The sequence below is a fragment of the Rhinatrema bivittatum genome, chromosome 10 (assembly GCF_901001135.1).
Source record: "Rhinatrema bivittatum chromosome 10, aRhiBiv1.1, whole genome shotgun sequence".
Taxonomy (NCBI): domain Eukaryota; kingdom Metazoa; phylum Chordata; class Amphibia; order Gymnophiona; family Rhinatrematidae; genus Rhinatrema; species Rhinatrema bivittatum.
In genome coordinates this window covers 77,778,048-77,799,530 of record NC_042624.1, presented here as the reverse complement: position 1 = coordinate 77,799,530, position 21,483 = coordinate 77,778,048, and the positions used below count along the sequence as shown (strand labels likewise).

Sequence of the window (21,483 nt, the reverse complement as noted above, 5' to 3'; positions counted from 1 at the left end):
TGTGCAGTCATTTCTTCAAACTATGTCCCAACATGATTTATCCTATCACACAACCAGTGCTATACAGTTTAAACACTGTGAGATGCTCCAGCAGTTCTTAGAGGCAGAAAGAAGAAAAAAAACTGATGATTTTATTTACATAGTGCCCATGTAGAAATATTTCACTTAGGCTACTTTAAAATAAATCAAACTTAAAAAAACATAGTAAGCTACATTTCCTTCTACTGTGCATATGCAACAACTTTTTACATTTTGTAAGAAAGTTTAAAGGGCTAAACTGAGCTGCAACTCGTTTTCCTGTTTTTATTTATATAGCAGGCAAAGAAGTAAACCCAGTACCACTTACTAGTTATATGATGGAATGATACACTAATCATGTGTTTTAATCAATCAGCTTAAACATGTTGAGCTCCATAGAAAGAGTACTGCTCATAAAACGAAGAATTCTCGTTCTTACAGCATCAAGTTAATGATTACTACCTGTAATATTATAACCAAAAGCATTACTGGGTCTCTTTACTCTGGAATTATTTGCAGAGGACGGAGAAGCTTCTTATAGAGAAGAAACCTTCATGCAGTAGACCAACATTTATAATTCAATCCTTTTCATTTTTAAGACATATAGAGAGAGTTCATTCTATCACCACCTCCTTGTCAAGATATTGCACCAAATTGTTGTAGTAAGTGCAAGCAGACATTGTTCACAAGACAACAGACAAACCGTGATGAAGAAATAGAAGGCTTGTCAGAAGCATCCAAGAATCTCGTCTCAATCAGCTGGGCCACTGGTATTATATTAGACTGGATACAGTGACCCATCCAAAGAAACAGACCCAATTCTGAATACATACTTTTTTTCTTAGTTTCTGCTACTTTTTCTTGCAAAGATTAAACACTGAAAAACATAGGTGGCATTTTAACAAATATTTTCTTTTCTTCTAGCCTCTCTTACGTTGTGTGTACAACACTGTTTTATCAAGGACTCACTAGATTTAAAATGTTTAAATTATGCCGTCTCCTTGAAAATATGATCTCCCCCACATTCCCCCATTGTCCTCTCCCCCCAGTTTCTTTGGCTAAACACGTTAAATTGTAATCCATCTTTCCTCTTTTTTTTTGTTTGCTTTAAACACACCTCTAACAAAACATGTCTCGGAGCTGCAGCTTTTTTCAGCTTGTTTGAGATCCTCTCTTCACTTAGAAATGTTATTTGTCTAATGTAAGATCAGAGGATAATTTTGAAAAGCACCTTACATATGTAAGTGGGCTTTTGAAAAATTGCTACAATATATGCCATTGAATTGTCAATAGGTTTTACAAGCATAAGTGCACATTAGCACATAAATGGGCAAAAGTTGCTATGAGAGTATGTTACATTTATACATGTAGCCTTTTGGAAAATTACCTCCTTAGCCTTCAGTGACAGCAGTAAATAACCCCCTTATTACTAATTTTTCATTGCTACTGTGCTTAACTGCTGCAGGAAGAATAAACTTCAGTACCAGCTAGAGAAATCTGTATTTTCTGGTCACCATCTCCCCCTACAGTATCCAGGTGGAATAGAATTCCTGTCTTATTTTTATTGTCTTCGGGCCACCATTTAGTGGGCATGCTAAAATCCACAACTTAACACGCATGAAAACCTATGAACTGGACATGTGCACACATACAGGCAAACTATTCATATAGGGAATAAAGCGCTCATTTATTTATTTCCTAATCCACAGCTCTAGCCAATGCACAAAACGGTAATTAAAGAGCATTAGATGTTAGCTATTATCTCTCTACATATTTATCATGCCACAGGAGGTGCGGGACTAACTCATGTTAAACAGCGTTTGCATTTTGGGCTGGTTAGCATGGGCATGTTGACATGTAAAGCAAATGCATGCTCTGCATTTTATTAGGTTCGTGACTAAGACACTAATCAATTTTAGTATGCACATTAGTATTTTTCTATAGTGTGATGTGTGGCAACTTGGCCCTTTAATGTTAATAAAGCAGCTAACATGCAACCTACAATGCAATACGCCAACCTCACATGCAAATACTAATATAGGGTTTCAACTGTTCCTTGTAAATGAAAAGAATTCTAAAAGGTTCCAGTAAATACGACAGCAAACACTTCATGATTCCTGTGAATTGTGCAGTTCCTGAACATGCAACATGGAAAAGAAAAATGCAGGAGAATCTTTTCACCTTGGGCACTATTAATTATATAGATAGTAACATTCAAAACCAAAGGTGACATCTTATTAGACCAAGAATACATTTTTATTTTATAAAATGTATATGCCTCATCTAAAATTCTGAGTGGCTTATAATAAAAAACATGCATAATTAACAAGACTATATAAATTTTATCATAAAACAAAAATACAGAAAAAAAATTAAAATAGATAATAAAAAATAAAATGGCCCATGTTTGGCAGGAATATTAATCAGCTTTGTGAGCAATCATATATTTAAAAATGCTCTCAAATGTGTTTTAAGCCATTTTTTTTTTTTTAAAAAGACTTAGGACACGCCTGCTTATATAATGATAAAAGTAATTTGTTCCTCATCTCAGCACCAGCAACAGATAATTTATCTCAGGAGTCTACTAGACGATTTTGTGATTCAGAATAGCCAATAAAAACTGCCCCTCCGATCTTAAATTTCTAACTGCACAGTGAATCTTTAGAAGAATATTAAGACAAACAGGAGTGTCATGGCTTAGGGCATTCTGTATTAAAGTTAAAATTTTGTATTGAATTCTATATTCAACCAGTAGCAAAGACTTTAAAACTGTTGAAAAGTGTTCAAACTTTGACGTATTCATTAAGATTCTTGCAGCAGAGTTCTGAATCATCTGCAAGGATTGCAAAATATATTTTGGCAACTTTAGGATTAAAGAATTACAATAATCCAAATCCAAGAATATTAAAACTTGTAAAACCATATCAAAGTTAGAAAAGTCTAAATAAGGTTTTAAGTGACTTAATATCCTTCGTTTCCAATATGACGTCTTAACCAAAGATTTGATGTGTAATGCAAATAGAATTTTAGAATCAAAAAGTACTCCAAAGTTTTTTACTTCATTGACAATGGGGATTTCTATACCTTGAAAAATAAGGGCCGGATTTTAAAAGCCCTATGCGCGTCGGGACTATTTTAGAAAGGCTCGGCCACGCACATATATCCCGGGGCTTCGAAAAAGGGGCGGGGTCAGAGGATCCAGGCACTGCAGCCATTTGCCACTGTGCCAGGGGATCACGTGCTGGCAGGCTGCCAGTGCACGCAACCTGCGCCTGCCTGGAGGCAGGTGCAACAGGTAAGATAAAGGTGGGGGGGGGGGGGGGGGGGGTCAGGAAGTTCCCTACCAGGCCTGCTCCGATTTTGGAGCGGCCTGGGAGGTAACAGGGAAAGGCCATGGGTGTTGGCGTGTGCAAGTTGCACAATTGTGCACCCTCTTGAGCACGCCGACCCCCAATTTTATAATATGTGCACATGGACGCCCGCACGTTTTAAAATCTACCCCTAAATGTATTTGGAAAATTTAGATTTGATCACCTACTCAGAAGTATGATCTCTGTTTTCCCCACATTAAGCTCCATAGTCACATACTGTAATAATAATGTTGGAGCTTTTTTTTTTTTTTTAAACTTTATCTGTCTATCACCACTTTGCAGCCAGCCAGCCCTAGCCTATAGCTCTCACCACCTTTCCCAGCCCTAATTAGAATTTGTCTTATGTTCCTGAAGATTCCTTTCCCCCAGGAGCTCAGCAGGAGGAAAAATAAAGCAGAACTCTTTCAAACAAGTCCAATCGCTGTCAGGAGGAGAAAAATCGGGCTGTAGTTAGGGGAAAGCACAGTAAAGGAAGGGTTCTGAAAGCAGAAACACTACAGCTTGTTAGATGCTTCCCTTCCCAATGACTTGCAAGAGACAGAGAATGAAAGCAGTCCATGAATTCATTAAATTAGCATCTATAACTTTTACATGCTCTCCTAAGAGTCCAGAACCAGGCATTTAGCCTTTTCTACAAGGTAGTCCTAGGTGCAAGGAGTTTCCCCTGGCGAGAGGATTAAGATGACAAGGCCCAGAAGATAGAAGATTCCAGACGAGATGCGAAAAAAGTAGAACCTTTGTTAAATAACTTGTGTATGTAAACTGCTGGTTTTCTGTTTCCAGCACTGCTGAGGTAAGAAAGCTTGTGTTAGTTTTTGATTATAATTAATTTAAAAAAAAAAAAAACTGCTAAAGGATATCCAGAGTCTAGACAATCTGTTCTCTGGCAAGCCAAAGACCACTCACGGTGTCACACTCCTCTTTCACAAGGAACTTAACCTCATGCCCTAAGCTCTAGGAAGTTGCATGAGTGCAGAAATTGAGGAAATTTACTAGCTAGGCTGTAGGAGTTCTCTCAAAACTGTAGCTATAAAGCCAGTCAAATCAGTTAAAAAAACCCCTCAAAAACAAAACAAAAAAAACACAAACCAATCAGCAACCACAAAAATAAACAAAGCAATGATGAAAAGCTCTACCTGGTACAGCTTTTTATTTTCACACATGATGGATGTGAAGCTCTGGTGATTCTTTGAGTTTATGTGGTTATCAGGACCTGACCTGCTCTGTCTGGCTGGTTCATGGCACACATTTTTTTCAAGTTAGTGGTGCAATACTGTGCACTAATGACTCAGTGTACATAACTGCACATTTGCGGAGTTATTTTTATACAAATTTTCATAACAAATACAAACCAATAAAAAAGGGGTACAGTGAGCTGTGGATCCCTAATTCAATGAGTTTACAGTACTTAAAACAGTGGTAGAAGGGAGGGAAAATATCACAGATCAAATAAGCAATAGGCAGGTACAAATTTGGAATGGATAAATAAGGGACTTTTATTTACCCTTTCATATAAAGCCAAAAAGAAAGCAAACTTCATCAAAATAACCACCAGCAGATTTGAAACATCACAGAAAGTACTTTTTCACTCAGTGCACTATCAAGCTGTTGCCAGAGGACATGATCAAGGCAACTAACACAGCAGGGTTGAAAGAGGTTTGGACAAGCTCCTGGAGGAAAAGTCCATAACATACTTTGTGTTTCTATGGATATAATTAATGCCAAAGGAAACTAAGCAGACGTGATATGCATTGGCTGCAGCAGGGGTGTGCTGGCATGATGTTTTGTGAGCAATCAGCACCAAAATGTATAAAATTATATAGATCAAAAGGTATCAGCAAGCCAGAGCAATTTGTTTCTTCAAAGTTGAACAGAACTCCTACATGAGACAACTTGGAACTTTCAATCAATCATCCTATATGGAAAATAATGGAGAAATTATTTACCTGATAATTTCGTTTTCCTCAGTGTAGACAGATCGACTCAGGACCAATGGGTATAGTGTACTCCTGATAGCAGTTGGAGATGGATCAGATTTCAATCTGACGTCAGCCCTAGTAAATATACCCCTGCAGGAAGTGCAGCTCTTTAGTATTCTGCTTGAAAAGCAATTGTGAAAATATGCATGACTGAATAATTTGAATAACTTGGATAACTTGATTAATTTGAACTGGATGAATTGGTTATAGCTGGAGACCGCCAGTGCCCTCAACCAAGAAACGTCGACACCCGGTAGGATGGGTGTCCTAGTTGGAGGAAAGCATGGCTTACCCGTGAATCACTCGCTCTCAGGGATGTCACTCGAGAATTCCATGAATAACGGCAGCCGTGGGTAGGATGCTGAGTCCATCTGACAACACTAAGGAAAACGAAATTATCTGGTAAGTAATTTCTCCATTTCCTAGCATGTAACAGATGGACTCAGGACCAATGGGATGTATAAAAGCTACTCCCGAACCGGGTGGGAGGCTGCCCGTGGCCCACTTAGTACTGCCCTTGAAATGCTGTGTCCTCTCAAGCCTGAACATCCAGGCGGTAAAACCTGGAGGTGGTGTGGATGGAGGATCATGTCTCTGCCAGACCGATCTCGGTGGGTGACAGCATCTTGGTTTCCGCCCAGGACACTGCCTGGGCTCTAGTGGAATGGGTCTTGACTTGTAAAGGTGGTGGCTTGCCTGCTTCTACATAGGCCGCCTTGATGACTTCTTTGATCCAGTGGGCTATGGCTGCTCGCGAGGCTGCTTCCCCTTGCTTCTTCCTGCTGTGAAGGACAAATAGATGGTCCATCTTTCATACGGATTCCGACCTTTCCAGGTATCGGACTAGGAGTCTGCCGACGTTGAGGTGGCGTAGCCTGCGAGACTCTTCCGAATTCTTATGCTCATCTGGCGATGGTAGCGAGATGGTTTGGTTGAGATGGAAGTGAGAAACCACTTTGGGGAGGAAGGACGGGACCATGCATAACTGGATGGTTCCCGGGGTGAGTCTGAGGAATGGCTCCCGGCAGGACAGTGCTTGTAGCTCGGAGATAAGACGGGCCAAACAGACTGCCACCAGGAAGGCTGTCTTCAATGTTAATAGTTGGAGAGACAGGCCGCGAAGAGGTCTGAAGGAGGCTCCTGCTAAGAAATCTAGGACCAGGTTGAGGTTCCAAAGAGGCACCGGCCACTTTAGGAGTGGTCGGATCTGCTTGATTCCTTTCAGAAAGCGGGAGACATCCAGGTGAGAGGCTAGGCTGCCACTCTTGGTTCCATAGCATGACAATGCAGCCACCTGTACCTTGATGAGAGAGTTGAGACACAATCCCTTCTATAGTCCATTCTACAGGAATTCCAAAATCACAGGAATTTTGACTGAGAGTGGAACAATGTCGCGGTCCTCACACCAGGCTTTGAATACTCTCCAAATCCTTATGTATGTTAGGGATGTGGAGAACTAGCGTGCTTGGAGCAGGGTGTCAATTACTGCCCCCGAGTATCAGCTCTTCCTCAGGCGAGTCCTCTCAATGGCCAGGCCATAAGAGAGAATCTAGCTGGATCCTCTTGGAGCAGGTCCTTGTTGGAGCAGGTCTCTGTGTGGAGGTAGCAGGAGGGGGCTCCCTGTCAGCAGCCTTCTCATGTCTGTGTACCACGGTCTTCTTGGCCAGTCTGGAACCAGTAGGTGTTCTATCTTGTGGATGATCGCGCCCAATAGGGGCCACGGTGGGAAGGCGTATAACAGTCTCTTGTGGCCAGGTCTGTACCAGGGCATCGATTCCCTGGGACTGAGTTTTCCGTCTGCGGCTGAAGAAGCTGGGCACTTAGGCATTGGACCGGTTTTGCCAGGAGGTCCATGGTTTGTGTTCCCCAATGGTTTACTATCAATTGGAATGCTGTGGTTGACAGCCTCCATTCTCCTGGGTCTAGACTTTCTCTGCTGAGGTAATCCACAGCGACATTGTCTTTCCCCGTGATGTGGACGGCAGAGATCTCTTGAAGGTTTGCTTCTGCCAATGATATTAGGGGGTCTATTTCCAGATACATCTGTTGGCTTCTGGTTCCTCCCTGACGGTTGATGTAGGACACTGTTGTGGCCTTGTCTGATATTACTCTGACTGATTTGTCTCTGAGTCTGTGACCGAACTGTAGGCAGGCTAGTCTGACTGCCCGGGCTTCTAGGCGATTTAAGTTCCATCCAGACTCTTCTTTGTTCCATTGCCCCTGGGCAGTTAGCTCCTGGCAGTGTGCTCCCCATCCTCGTAGGCTTGCGTCCGTGGTGAGCAGGATCCAGGTTGGTGAGGATAGTCTCACTCCCCGACTCAGATGGCCTTCTTGTAGCCACCATCGTAGTTGGGTCCGAACTTTGTCCGGGAGCTGAAGACGTACAGTGTAGTTCTGGGACAGCGGATTCCATCGTGATAGTAGTGAGCGCTATAGGGATCTCATGTTAGCTCTTGCCCATGGCACTACTTCCAGTGTGGATGCCATGACGCAGAGGACTTGGAGGTAGTCCCATGCCGTGGGGCGAAGCTCGCTCAACAGGATTCGCAATTGGGTCATCAGTTTTGATCTCCTTGTCGGTGTCAGGATAACCCTGTCTTGTTTGGTGTCGAACCGGACTCCCAAGTATTCTAGAGATTGGGAGGGCTGCAGACAGCTCATTCGTGTTGACTACCCACCCAAGGCTCTCCAGTAGAGTTTTGACTCAGTTGCTCGCCTGGTGGCTTTCCTCTGGGGATTTCGCCTTTATCAGCCAATCGTCTAGATAAGGGTGAACAAGGATGCCTTCCTTCCTCAATGTTGCTGCCACTACCACCATGATCTTGGTGAACGTCCGGGGTGCTGTGGCTAACCTAAATGGTAGTGCCCGGAACTGGTATAGATGGTCCAGGATTGTGAAGTGTCGAAAACGCTGATGCTCTTGATGGATCGGAATGTGTAGGTAGGCTTCCAACAGATCCAGGGATGTAAGGAACTCTCCCGGTTGTATCACCCATATTACTGAGTGTAGGGTTTCCATGCGGAAGCGGGGAATCTTCAAGTGGCGGTTGACAGACTTGAGGTCCAGGATGGGCCGGGACGTTCCTTCTTTCTTGGGAACGATAAAATAGATGGAATAATGTCCAGTATTTATTTGTTGTGCGGGCACCGGTGTTATAGCCTCTAAGGCTAGTAATCTGGTCAGTGTAGCTTCCACTGCCATCCTCTTGGAAGGGTCGTGGCAGGGGGATTCCACAAACTTGTCCGGAGGGAGGTGGTGGAAATGCAAGTAATATCCCTCTCGAATGATGGCTAGGACCCACTTGTCCGAAGTTCTCTCAACCCATCTTTGGTAGAATAGGGCAAGTCTGCCCTTATGGCTTCTTCCTTTGGACGGGTCGGCTGATTTTCATTGTGGGGTGCGGCTGGGGCCTGGGCCCGAGCTGGCTCCCCTTTTGTTGTGCTTGTTCCGAAAGGACTGGCTCCTGCCTGCAGGGCGAGCCGCTTGATATGTGCTTCTGTATGGGTTGAAGCGCTGTGATCCTCTGCCCCTGGAAGCTCGGGGGGGGGGGGGGGGAGAGAAAGGGTCACTGGTTTCTCTTATTCCTGTCCTCCGGTAGCCGCAGCAGTGGGGATTCGCCCCATTTGTTGGCTAGTTTCTCTAGTTCGCTTCCGAACAGGAGGGTTCCCTAGAAGGGCATCCTTGTGAGTCTCGTTTTGGAAGATGCAGCGGCTGACCAGTTTTGTGCCAGAATTGTCTTTTGGCTGCCACGGCTGATGACACTCCTCTAGCTACAGTGCACACCAGATCAGAAGCGGCATCCATGAGGAATGATACTGCTGGTTCCAGGGCTTCCCCAGGAGTGCTGTTCCTGGTCTGTGATAAGCAGGCGCGTGTCACCACGGCACAGCAGGCCGCAATCTGTAGAGACATAGCGGAGGCGTCAAAAGACTGTTTGAGGATGGATTCCAGACGTCTGTCTTGAGCATCCTTGAGTGCTGTTCCTCCCTCCACTGGGATAGTAGTGCGCTTCAAGACCATGCAGACCATGGCATCCACTTTCGGACATGCCAGGAGATCTTTGGCAGTTGGGTCCAGTGGGTACATGGCTGCCAGGGCACGCTCCCTTTTGAATGTAGTCTCTGGGGCATCCCATTCCAGGTCAATTAGCTGCTGGACGGCTTGTAATAGTGGGAAATGACGGGAGGTCTGAAGGCGTCCCTCTAGTAGTGGGTTCGTCTTAGGTTCCCCTGAGGCACTTGTGCCCGAGATAGCAAGCTCGTTCAAGCTGTGTATGACCAGGTCTGGAAGCTCGTCCTTGGTGAAGAAGTGCCTCATGGTTCGGTGGGGCTCTGTCCCCGGAGGGAGTTCCCCTTCCTCCAGAGGTTCCGGCTCCTCATCTGAGTGGTCAGTGTCCCCGAAGGTGGGGCTTCTGGGCGTTGGAATCGCTTTCCTGGGCATAGAGGATCCCGGGATGTTGAGGTCTTCTGGTGGAGGTTGTGGCTGTATTATCGGAGGCCCCGGTTGCATGTGGATGAAGGTATGCAGGCATTTGAAGAATTCCATCCAGGAGATAGATGCTGGGTCTAAATTGAGAGGCGCTGTGTCCCTGCGGAGCCCCGTTTGAGGGAGGTTCCCGCTGGGAGACGCTAGGTCCAGCATACTGTTCGAGAAGCTGGAACCTGGTACCAGCTGGGGATGGCCATGGGCTGGATCCCCCAGGGCCTCCTCGCACTGTATATACATGGCCGTGGCCTCCTCATGCTGTGCAGCTCTAATGTGGCATGCTAGGCAAAGGCCCTGAACTTCTTTTCCAGTGGTGCCATGGTTTGTGCGCATAAAATACAGGGCCTGGGTGGCTTAGTTATGCACTCCGGTGCGAAGTTGTGCGCGTAGGATTGGTACGCGCTCAGAGAGATATGTGCGCTGTTGTGCGCACAGATCGAAGTTATGCGCCCAGCACAGTAAGCGCGTGGCTTGTGCATGCGACGTTGTGCGCACGAGGTATGTGTGTGCCCGGCTTGCCTCTGCGTGCACGAATCGGGGCGGCGAACAGATCAAAATGGTGACAGTGACCATGCGGACAATATGGAATTAAGCATGTTTCCCTTATCTTTAAAGGCCTGAAGAGACATTACACTCAATGACAGTAATTTTCACAAATTATTTATGTTCTCTTTTCCAGATGTGGCACACACCCTCTACCAATCACTGGAGGAAAGGCAACATTATCAATCATATGAATAGAAGGCGACCAATATAGACAAAGAATTTATGTAGCCATCTCCATGTGCTCACCAGCGAAGTGAAAAGACATCCATAATCCAAGTTGTGCAAAAATTGGAAGTTCTCACAATGCAGCATGTTCTCACACAATAAAAGAATTACATTATACTCATTAGATCCTACAAGTAAATTGCCAATCTAAATTGACATACCACATTGCACCATCTCAAGTTTGGCATATTAAGACTACAAATCTTTATGCAAAATCAGCTTAGCATAGCTTATTCTAGAAGCCTTACCCCTCCAAACTAAGCGAACAATTACTGACAAAAGTTTTCAACATCTGTCTAACTGAATAGGGAAACATTTAGAGAGGATATATCATCTTATGTAAAAATCACCATCTTAGCTAAGGCACATCACCCAAATAGAGAGGTAAATCCCACCACTTAAGTAGTTGTGACTGTACAGTCTCAAATGCTGCCTTGATGTTAAGTCTGAAAATAATAGAAAAAGTTCTTGATAATCAGTAGCCCAACTAAAAGGGAACATGGAAACCTATGTATTCAAAAGGGATTCATACAACAAAGCAACAGATTTGATATAATTACATTTTAAGCCCAGGGAATTCAAAGTTAACAATTCTAGCAATAGTAGAAGAAATTACTCAATTTGGATTATTTTCTGGGCTTAAATGTCCACTCTCCTGGCGCGTGCACCGGCCCCTCGCCGGTGCACGCGATTCAGTATTCAAATTAGGTAGTGCGGTAGAAACGGGGAAAAGGAGGTGCTAGGGACACTAGCGCGTCCATAGCGCCTCCTTTTACCCCGTAGCGGCGGCTGTCAGCGGGTTTGACAGCCGACGCTCAATTTTGCCTACGTCTGTTCTCGAGCCCGCAAAATTGAGCATTCGGTTTTCGGCCCGACAGCTGCGGGCCGAATTCAAATTTTTATTTATTTTTTTAAACTTTTTCTACTCTTCGGGACCTCCGACTTAGTATCGCCATGATATTAAGTCGGAGGGTGCACAGAAAAGCAGTTTTTACTGCTTTTCTGTGCACTTTCCCGGTGCTGGAAGAAATTAGTGCCGACCCAAAGGTCGGCGCTAATTTCTGAAAGTAAAATGTGCGGTTTGGCTGCACATTTTACTTTCTGTATCCCGCGCGCATACCTAATAGGTCCATCAACATGGATTTGCATGTTGAGGGAACTATTAGGTGCCGCGGGTTGGACGCGCGTTTTCCTCCCCTTACTGAATAAGGGGTAAGGGAAAACACGCGTCCAATAGCAGGCTAACAGTGCGCTCCGTCTGAGCGCACTGTACTGTATCGGCCTGCAAGTAAGGGAGTTGCTCATTTTGGAGCCAATATAATAAGGTTCGCTGAAGCTGCCGTGCGTTTGTACGTGCGTTTTCCTGCGCAAAGCCCTATACGGTTCTGTACTAAGGGTTTTGTGCGTGAGGGGAAAAAAAAAGCGCATACAAATGTGCTTACAGTCCTGCGGTTTTCTGCATGAGTGCATGCTAATGGCATGCAAAGGAAGCAATATCTATTCACAGGCAATGTAGGGAGCCGCGCTAGCAGGGAAATCGGGTTAGTGCGGGTTTCTAGCACCTGGGTTATGGCAGAAGGTAATTAATTTATTTTTTGGACAAAAAAAAAAAAAAAAGGCTTTTGCCCCTACTATCAAGTGCAAGCGTTCACACTGGTTTCTGTGCGGATGTCTGTGCTACAGACATATGGTCATTAGCGCAAGATACTGTGCACATGTTTGCTGTGCACTGATTTTATGTGCATATCTAATTAGCATACACGACCATTATTACCGCGCACCCAAAATATCCACGCAGAAAAAAAAAATAAAAAAAAAAAATCAAGGATTTCAGCGCTGGTCTTATTACATTGGCTCCTTTACTTTTTTGTCATCTCTGCATTAATTTTCACATCGTTACATTGTGCCCTACCTCAAACCTCTGAACTAGAATGGGCTAGAAGTCTTTAAATTAAAAAAAAAAAAAATAAATGAGGAAGAAACAAGGATGGACATGAATATATATTAAACAGTTTAAATATACTTGTTTGTTTAGTACCTGAATTTCTAATTCAGCAATATGTTGTTGGAGTTCTGCCACTGCTGCTATGCTGTCTGCTTCCCGAAGTCTCACTGCCATCACTTCTTCCTTATTCTTGGGGGGGGGGGGGGGGAAGAAAAACACACACTTTTTTTTAAATTTTTTTTTTTACAATAGGATCAGATTACAGTTCTACAAACATAAGTATTGTAAGAAGATAGTGAAATGCTAGGTCATACCAATGGTCTATTGAGCCTCAAATCCTAAGAACATAAGAATTGCCATACTGGAGCAGACCGAGGGTCCATCAAGCCCAATATCCTGTTTCCAACACTGGCTAATCCAGATCACAAATGCCTGGCAAGATCTCAAGCAGCAGATGGAATCCCTACTGCTAACACCCAGGGTTAAGTAACGGCTTTCCCCAAGTCTACCTGATGAATAAGACTTCTCCAGGAAATTGTCCAAACCTTTTTTAAACCCAGTTGGGCTAAATGCATTTAGCACATACTCCAGCAATTAATTCCAGAGCTTAATTGCATGTTGAGTGAAAAAGAATTATCAAATTTGTTTTAAATGTGCTACTTATTAACTTCATGAAGTGTTCCCTAATCTTTACATTATTTTAAAGAGTGTAAATAACTGATTCACATTTACCTGCTCTATTCCACTCATGATGTTATAGACCTCTATCATATTCCCCCCTTTGCTGTCTGTTCTTCACGCTGAACAGCCCTAACCTCTAACCTTTCCTTACTGGGGAGATATTCATCACCTTTGTCATTTTATGTTGCTCTTCTCTGTATCTTTTCTAGTTCAACTACATAATTATTTGAGATGCTGCATCCAGAATTGCATACAGTACACTAAATGAGGTTTCAACATGGACCAAAGATTTATCATGACATTTTCCATTTTATTCTCCAATTCTTTCCTAAAATTTTCTAAAATTGTTTGCATTTTTGACTGCCACCACACATTGAGCCAAGGGTTTCAAAGTATTATCCTTTTCCTGGGTGTTAACTCCTAATATGGAACTACAATTATGGAACTCTTCCTGATATTAGAACTACCACAGATATAGTCTTCAGGAAGAAGTTAAGAGCTTTATTGTTTAAAGCAACATCTGCAGTTGAGTAAAGCTGGTCACTTACTATATGGATTGGCTAAGCTAATCTAGGATAAGAATAAGGTAATAGCTGTGGATTATATTTGGAAACCACTGCGAAAGGACTCTATCTTGTGCAATGCGCTATTCAAGTTCATGAATGCTTTGTGTGTATATTGCCTAGAATTGTGTGTATATTGCCTAGAATTGATAGAGTGAAAAATAAATTCCTTTTGAATACACAAATAAACCTATCATGTAACTACAGTGTAGGTTACTTTTCCCTCTGTGCATCACTTTGCACTTGTCCACATTAAATTTCATCGGCCATTTGGATGCTCAGTCTTGAAAGATCTTCCTGCAATTTCTCACAATCCACGTGTGATTTAAACAACTTTGAATGATTTTGTGTCCACAGATTTGATCACCTCATTTATTTTTATTTATTTATTTATTTATTAAGGCTTTTATATACCGAATTTCTTGATACAAATCAAATCAATTCGGTTTACAATGAACTAAGTAGAATATACAATTAACCAATCAACAAGAGATACAGAGCATACAGTTACATTATAACAAGGAAGCCTTAACTTGGAGTAGGAAAATAAAGAAGGGGTGAACGGAGCAATAAATATATAAAGTGCAATAAAATAGAATAAATACTATATACAGTGGAGGGGGCTAGGAGCCAACCTCTCTTTAATGGATATTAGGCATGAAAAATTTGGAAAAGTTTTGTTTACAGAGATGTGTGGTGAACAATTCTAGATCAGGCAATGGAGTTTGTGGTGGGGAAGGCTTGGCTGAACAGCCATGTCTTTAGTTTCTTTTTAAAAGTTGTTAGACAAGTCTCCAGTCTGAGGTCCGGAGGCATGGCGTTCCACATGGAAGGGCCTGCTGTAGAGAATGCCCGGTCTCTGATGTTTGCGTGGTGCACTAATTTGATTGTAGGAACGTGTAAAGATCCCTTGTAAGCATCCCTTAAAGGCCTGGCTGTCGAGTGCAGTCTGAGAGGATGAGACAGATCAAGCGGGGTTTGATGGTGGATATTTTTATGAATGATTGTGAGAGATTTATGGAGGATCCGGAAGTTTACTGGGAGCCAGTGGAGATCTTTTAGAATAGGAGAAATATGCTCTCTCCGATTGGTGTTTGTCAGGATCCTTGCCGCTGTATTTTGTAGCAGCTGGAGCGGTTTAATGGTAGAGGCTGGAAGACCATGCAGGATGGAGTTGCAATAGTCGATCTTAGAGAACAGAATGGCTTGGAGGACGGATCTGAAATCGTAGTGGAATAGGAGCGGTTTGAGTTTTTTGAGTACTTGTAACTTGTAAAAGCACTCCTTAGTAGTGTGTTTTATAAAATGCTTTAGGTTAAGGTGACTGTCGATTAAGACTCCAAGATCTCTGGCGTGTGATTCTTCGTTCCATTTCGTTCCATTTCGTTCCATTTTCATTCTTCGTTCCATTTTCTGGATCATTTATAACTATATTAGAAAGCACTAGTTCCAGTAGAGATCCCTAAGGCATTCCACAGTTTGCTTTTCTATAGTGAGAAAACTGACCATTTAATCCTATTCTCCGTTTCCTATCTTTTAACAAGTTTGCAACCCACAATAGAACCTTTCCTCCTATCCTGTGACTTTTTAGTTTTCTCAGGAGCTTCTCTTTTGAAAATCCAAGCACATTATATCCATCAGTTCACCACATATTCATTAACCCCTTCTAGAACTAGCAGACTGAAGCAAGACTTCTGCTTGAGTAAATCCATGCTGGCTGTGTCCCATTAAACCATGTCTTTCAATATGTTCTGTGATTTTGTTCTTTAGAATAGTTTCTATGATTCTCCCAGCACCGAAGTCACTCACAGGTCTATAGTTTCCTGATTACCCCAGGAGCCCTTTTAAAAGATCAGCATTACATTGGCCACCCTCCAATCTTTGGGCGCAACAAAATTTAATGATAGGTTACAAATCACTAGTAATAGATCTGCAATTTCATTTTTTATTCTTTTTGAACTGCAGGGTGTAAGCCATCTGGTCCAAGTCATTTGTTATGCTATTTGCCAATCTGCTCTATTACATCTTCCAGGTTCATCATGATTTGGTTCAGTTCTTCCATCTGGTTCTGTTCTTTGACTTGTTATAGTCATGCGATGTATGCCACTGTAAAAACTCGAGTCCACTAAAAGCCTAGCTTCTGAATACATCTTTAGCCAAGTTTGTCAGACTTAAGTAACTCCAGTACACATGCATCCTGATTCACAAAGCTCAAATTCAGTTTCTACATTTTACCATAGCCAATGAGTATTACTAGTTTTGAGTTTTTCCTTTCAACATATCTGCGGTGGCCAGGGTTCACAAAGTGCCTCACAATGGTGGTGGCTACTTCAAGAAAGAACAATGCATGTCTTTCCATATTTAGACGACTGGCTCATATCCAGCCATATTTTTCAAGAAACCTGTTCTGCCATATTCTGTACAATGAACATCTTCAATTCATAGAATTCATCAATGTCTCAAAATCCATTATGGAGCTGGCTCATATAATAAATTTCATAGGAGAATGAATGGATACCATACAGGGAAAAGTGTTTCTCTTTTAGAAGAGAGCAAACAAGATGACTAAGATAATTCTAAGTTTTTCATATCAGAAACAAATCTCTGCCCATTTCTTCATGAAAATGTTAAGCCAGATGGCAACAATCCATATTACCCATTTAACACTTCTCAACATGACAGGTTGAATGGCATCTGAATTCTCAGTGGACATGAAGATCGCTTGATAACTTGTCTATCTGGTGCGAAGGTAGCAAATCTCATGCACCACCTAGATAAGATTTTAGAGCATGCTGGGGAGAAACCAGCTTTTAGAAATATGGAAACGGACAATGATGGCAGAAAAGGACCAGTCAGTCCATCCAGTCTGCCCAGCAAGCTTATGTTAGCATCTGCCATATCATACAGATCACCCCCATATTGTCAAAGTCAGAGCCCTCATTGGTTGATGTCAGAGTCCAATTTCCTGTCACATCTTGCTATTGAAGCAGAGAGCAAAGTTGGAGTTGCATCACAAGTATCAGGCTTACTGGTTTCTATGGTACATGTGGGGTACCAATGAGAAGGTGCAGGAGGGATATTCTGGAGCTAAATTTAGGCTCTTAGGTAGGAAACAAATCCAGAAACTCCAGGGTTGCATTCTCAGAGATACTTCCTGCTTCACGCACAGGATCCCAAAGACAGGCCAAGTTCCAGAATCTTAATACATGGATGAAACAATAGTGCAGAGAAGAAGGGTTTAAATTTGTTAGGAATTAGGAAACATTGTGGGGAAGAGAGTCTATTCCAATGGGTGGAACGCTAGTCTAACCAGACAGAAACCAGACTGCTGGCATTGAACTTTAAAAGCTTCTTTATCTCCTTTATAAACTAGATGGAGGAAAGCAGATAGTTGCTCAGAAATGCATGATTTGGAATGATGCATCTTTGAAGGATACTAACAAAACAGGTAAGTTAGGGCATCCCAATACAAAAGCTGCAATAAATGCTAAAGTAGCCTAGGTGCCTTTAAGTAAAGAGCAGACAGAGCAGAAAGATTGCAGATTACCCCAGTCAACTGATAAGCAGATTATTAATAAAAACAAAAAATATACTTTGAAATGTCTGTATACAAATGCTAAAAGTCTTAAAAAATAAGATGGGAGAGTTAGACTGAATGGCACTAAAGAGATATCTCAGAGATCTGGTGAAAGGAGGATAACCAATGGAACACAGATACCAGGGTACAAATTACATCATTACAGGACGGATCACATTGGTGAAACAGTTGCAAGATATGTTAGCGGGCATAGAATCAAACAGGACAAAAGCTCTGCAGGAAACAAAATGCACTGTAGAATCTTTATGGATATAAATTCCATACGAGAAGGGGAATAGAATAGCGGGGGAGTACTACCATCCACCTGGCCAGAATGAATGACAGATGATGATATGCTAACAAAATTAGCAACATCATAATCAATTATTTCAATTATCCCAGTATTGACCAGGTACATGTCACATCAGGATATTCTTAGGAAGTAAAGTTTCTAGATTAAATAAATGATTGCTTCTTGGAGCACCTGGTCTAGGAATCAATGAGAGGGGGAGCTATTTTAAGATCTAAGCCTTAGCGGAACACGTGACTGTGTTAGGGCCACTAGGCAACTGTGATCATAATACGATAAAATTTGATTTGATAATTGGAGGGAAGACACTAAGGAAATCTACTGTGATAGTATTTAGCTTTCAAAAGGGAGACTATGATAAAATGAGGAAAACGGTTAGGAAAAAACTGAAAGGAGCAACTGCAAAGGTTAAGTGTTTATATCAGGCAAGGACATTTAAAAATACCATCTTAGAAGCTCAGACCAGATATAGTCCATACATTAAATAAAGGTGTAAGGAAGGGCAAACTTCTGGCATGGTTAAAAAGTGAGATGAGAAAGGTTATTCAAGCCAAAAGAACATCTTTCAAAAAGGATGGAAGGAAACTGATACAAATGAAGAAAGCCAAACACAGCATAAGCATGGGCAAGTTAGATGCAAAGCACCGATAAGGAAGTCAGAGATAGAATTTGAAAAGAAGCTTTCTGTGGAAGCAAAAGCACAACTTTTTTTCAGGTTCACCCGAAGCAAAGTGCCTACTAGGAAGTCAGTTGTACCATTAAATGATCAAGGGGTAAAAATGGTGCTAAGGAGGAACAAATCCACAGCAGAGACTAAATGAATTATTTGCTTTGGTCTTTATTGAGGAAGATACAAGGCAGATACCAATGCCAGAAGTGATATTTAAAGGTGATAATTCAGAGGAACAGAAATAAATCTCAGTGAATCTGGAAGATGTAATAGGGCAAACTGAAAATAAAGAGTAGCAAATTACTTGGACCAGAAGGTATACATCCCAGTATGCTAAGAAAACTGAAAAATGAAACTGCAGACCTATTTGTAATGAGTAAACTATCATTAAATCAACCATAATACTGAAGATTAGAGGGTGGCCAACGATACACCAGATTTTAAAAAGGGTTCCAGGGTGATCCAGGAAGCCTAATGTCAGTGCTGGGAAAAATGTCAAACTATTATAAAGAACATTGCTGAATATATAGATGGTCATAGTTTAAATGGGACAAGACAAACATGCATTTAACCAAGGGAAGGGAAGGGAAGGTCTTACCTCGCCAATCTGCTATATTTGTTTTTTGAAGGTGTCAATAAATGTGTGGATGAGCCAGTTGATACAACTATATTTGGTTATTCAGAAAGCATTTAACAAAGTACCTCGTAAGAGACTCTTGAGAAAATTAAAAAGTCATGGGATGGGAAGCAATGTTCTATCGTGGAAAGAGAACCAGTTAAAAGATAGAAAACAGAGGAGGACGACTAAATGGTCAGTTTTCTCAATGGAGAAAGGTGAATAGTGGAACTGTAATGGGATCATTGCTTTTTAACATTTATAAATGACCTAGAGACAGGAACAATGAGTGAGGTGATCAAATTTGCTGACACAAAATTATTAAATCGCAAATGGATTGAGAGAATTGCAGGACCACCTTGCAAGACTGGGCATCTAAGTGACAGATGGCATTCAATGTGAACAATTGCAAAATGATGTATGTAGGGAACAGCAACCCGAATTACAGCTACAAAATGCAAGGTTCCACACTGGGAGTCACCACTCAGAAAAAGGATCTGGGTATCATCGTGAATAATATGTTGAAATCCTCTCCTTGGTGTACGGCAAGAAAGGAAATAGAATGCTAGAAATTATTAGGAAATGATGTTGCAATCACACCTTGAATATTGTGTGCAATTCAAATATACAGCAAAATTAGAAAAAAGGTAGAGAGAAGGGAGACCAAAATAATAAAGAGGATAGAACTGATTCCCTATGAGGAAAGGCTAAAGAGATTAGGGCTCTTCAGCTTGAAGAGATGGCTGAGGGGAGATATGATAGAGGTCTATAAAATGAGTGGAGTGGAATGGGTAAACAGGAATCAGTTGTTTACTCTGGTCTTTGTACGTTTTGACAGAGGACACAATGTTACTAGATAGTACATTTAAGACAAATAGGAGAAAATATTTTTTTACTCAACACATAATTAAATTCTGGAATTCATTGCCGGAGGATGTGGGAAAAGCTGTTAGTGTAGCTAGGTTTAAAAAAAAAAAAGGGATGGACAAATTCCTGGAAGAAGAGTCTATAAACCATAATTAACATGGACTTGGGAAAATCCACTGCTTATCCCTGGGAAAAGCAGTATAGAATCTATCACTCTTTTGGGATCCTGACAGGTACCTGGGGATCTAGACTGGCCAGTGTTGGAAAAAGGATACTGGGCTTGATTGACCTTTGGTCTGATCCAGAATGACAAATCTTATGTTCTTATGTAAATAATTCAATAAAAGAATGCCAAACAAATTCCCATCTAGAAACCCCTGAGCTACATGTTGCTGTTTACCTTGCATTCAATCTCAGCTTGCTTGCGTTTTAATTCACTTAGCTGAGCAAGAAGTCCTTTGTTTTGTGCAGACGTGAGTTGCACCTTCTCTTGTAAACTGCTGATCTCCTTTTCAGCTCTGCGGAGATGATTACTGTTGATCTGATTCTACAAATAAAATGTAGATAAAACAAAATTAACATAAAGAAAGGAGACAGACACCCAAAGGTCTAGGATTTGTCTAGGATGCTATGCAGTTATAATTTTGTTTGTTTTTTTGATTTTGGGGTGGGGGTTATGAGTTGGCTTGTTATGGTTTTCTCTCTTTTTGTGTGTTGTATGTATTCTTTTTTTTCAATAAAACTATTTAAAAACTTAAAAAGAACAGAATGTCAAAACAACTTCATTTCAACAACCCATATGATGTGATAAAGCATTAATTTAAGTATTGTTAGTCTTACCTGTGTTTCCATTTCCATCATTCTTTGCTTCATTTCTCTTAGCTCAGCCTGAGACTCTGCCTCTCTCAGCCGCACTGTCATTAATTCATCTTGCAGCTCGTTCACTGTATTTTTTCTAGGTGGGTCTTTCCATCTCCCAGCAGTACGAGCTAAATGGCGCTAAATGATATTTGAAATGTCTCATCACTTTTTTATTCTATTTTTTTTAAAGATTAAATTTTACAATAAATCTTATGTATGATTAATTTTAATTTTCCTTCAATCTATAACCTCATTTTACGTACACCAGGTGCTTATAAAACTTTTCATTCAATGGAAATGAAATATTTAGGCTCTTGGTATATGATGCTTTCAACAAAAGTAAAAAAAAACAAAAAACAAAAAAAAACCCCCAAAACTTATGTATGCAACAAAATTCATAAATGAGAATTTTTTTTCTTCTTTGACATGGCATTATGCTCCTGCTCCTTTGGGCATCCATCTAAATCAGAACTAACCTCTATTGAGTCAATGGTGCCCTATGCCTTCATCCACACCTACCTTGGGGTTTTCCTAGTTTTTAATATGCCTATTCTTTTCCTGTTTAGCCTAATCATCATAGCAAGGGTCCACACATCATAGCCCCCTCCGGGACCTTTTTCAAGAGCATAGCCATGACTCCCTCCCACATGAGCACTGTGAATGCTGCCTTTGCAGTGTCCCCAGCTACAGCCTGCCTGATACACAGAAGCTGGATTTGGAAATCTAATCTAAAAGTCCTCAGTATTGGTGCTGGTCCTCGGCCTTTAA

At 41.6% G+C, this 21,483-nt stretch overlaps 1 protein-coding gene across 9 annotated transcripts in view; it reads right to left on the bottom strand.

The window, feature by feature from the left end:
* EVI5 (ecotropic viral integration site 5) overlaps window positions 1-21,483 on the bottom strand; it is a 223,156-nt gene that overhangs the window by 89,645 nt on the left and 112,028 nt on the right. For all 9 annotated transcript variants that reach the window (XM_029618087.1, XM_029618089.1, XM_029618094.1 and 6 more), the window contains 3 exons: window positions 20,695-20,853; window positions 20,255-20,401; window positions 12,664-12,759 (listed from right to left, as the gene is read on the bottom strand). In XM_029618087.1, coding sequence (XP_029473947.1) covers window positions 12,664-12,759; window positions 20,255-20,401; window positions 20,695-20,853 — 402 coding nt within the window. The remainder of the gene's footprint in view (window positions 1-12,663; window positions 12,760-20,254; window positions 20,402-20,694; window positions 20,854-21,483) is intronic.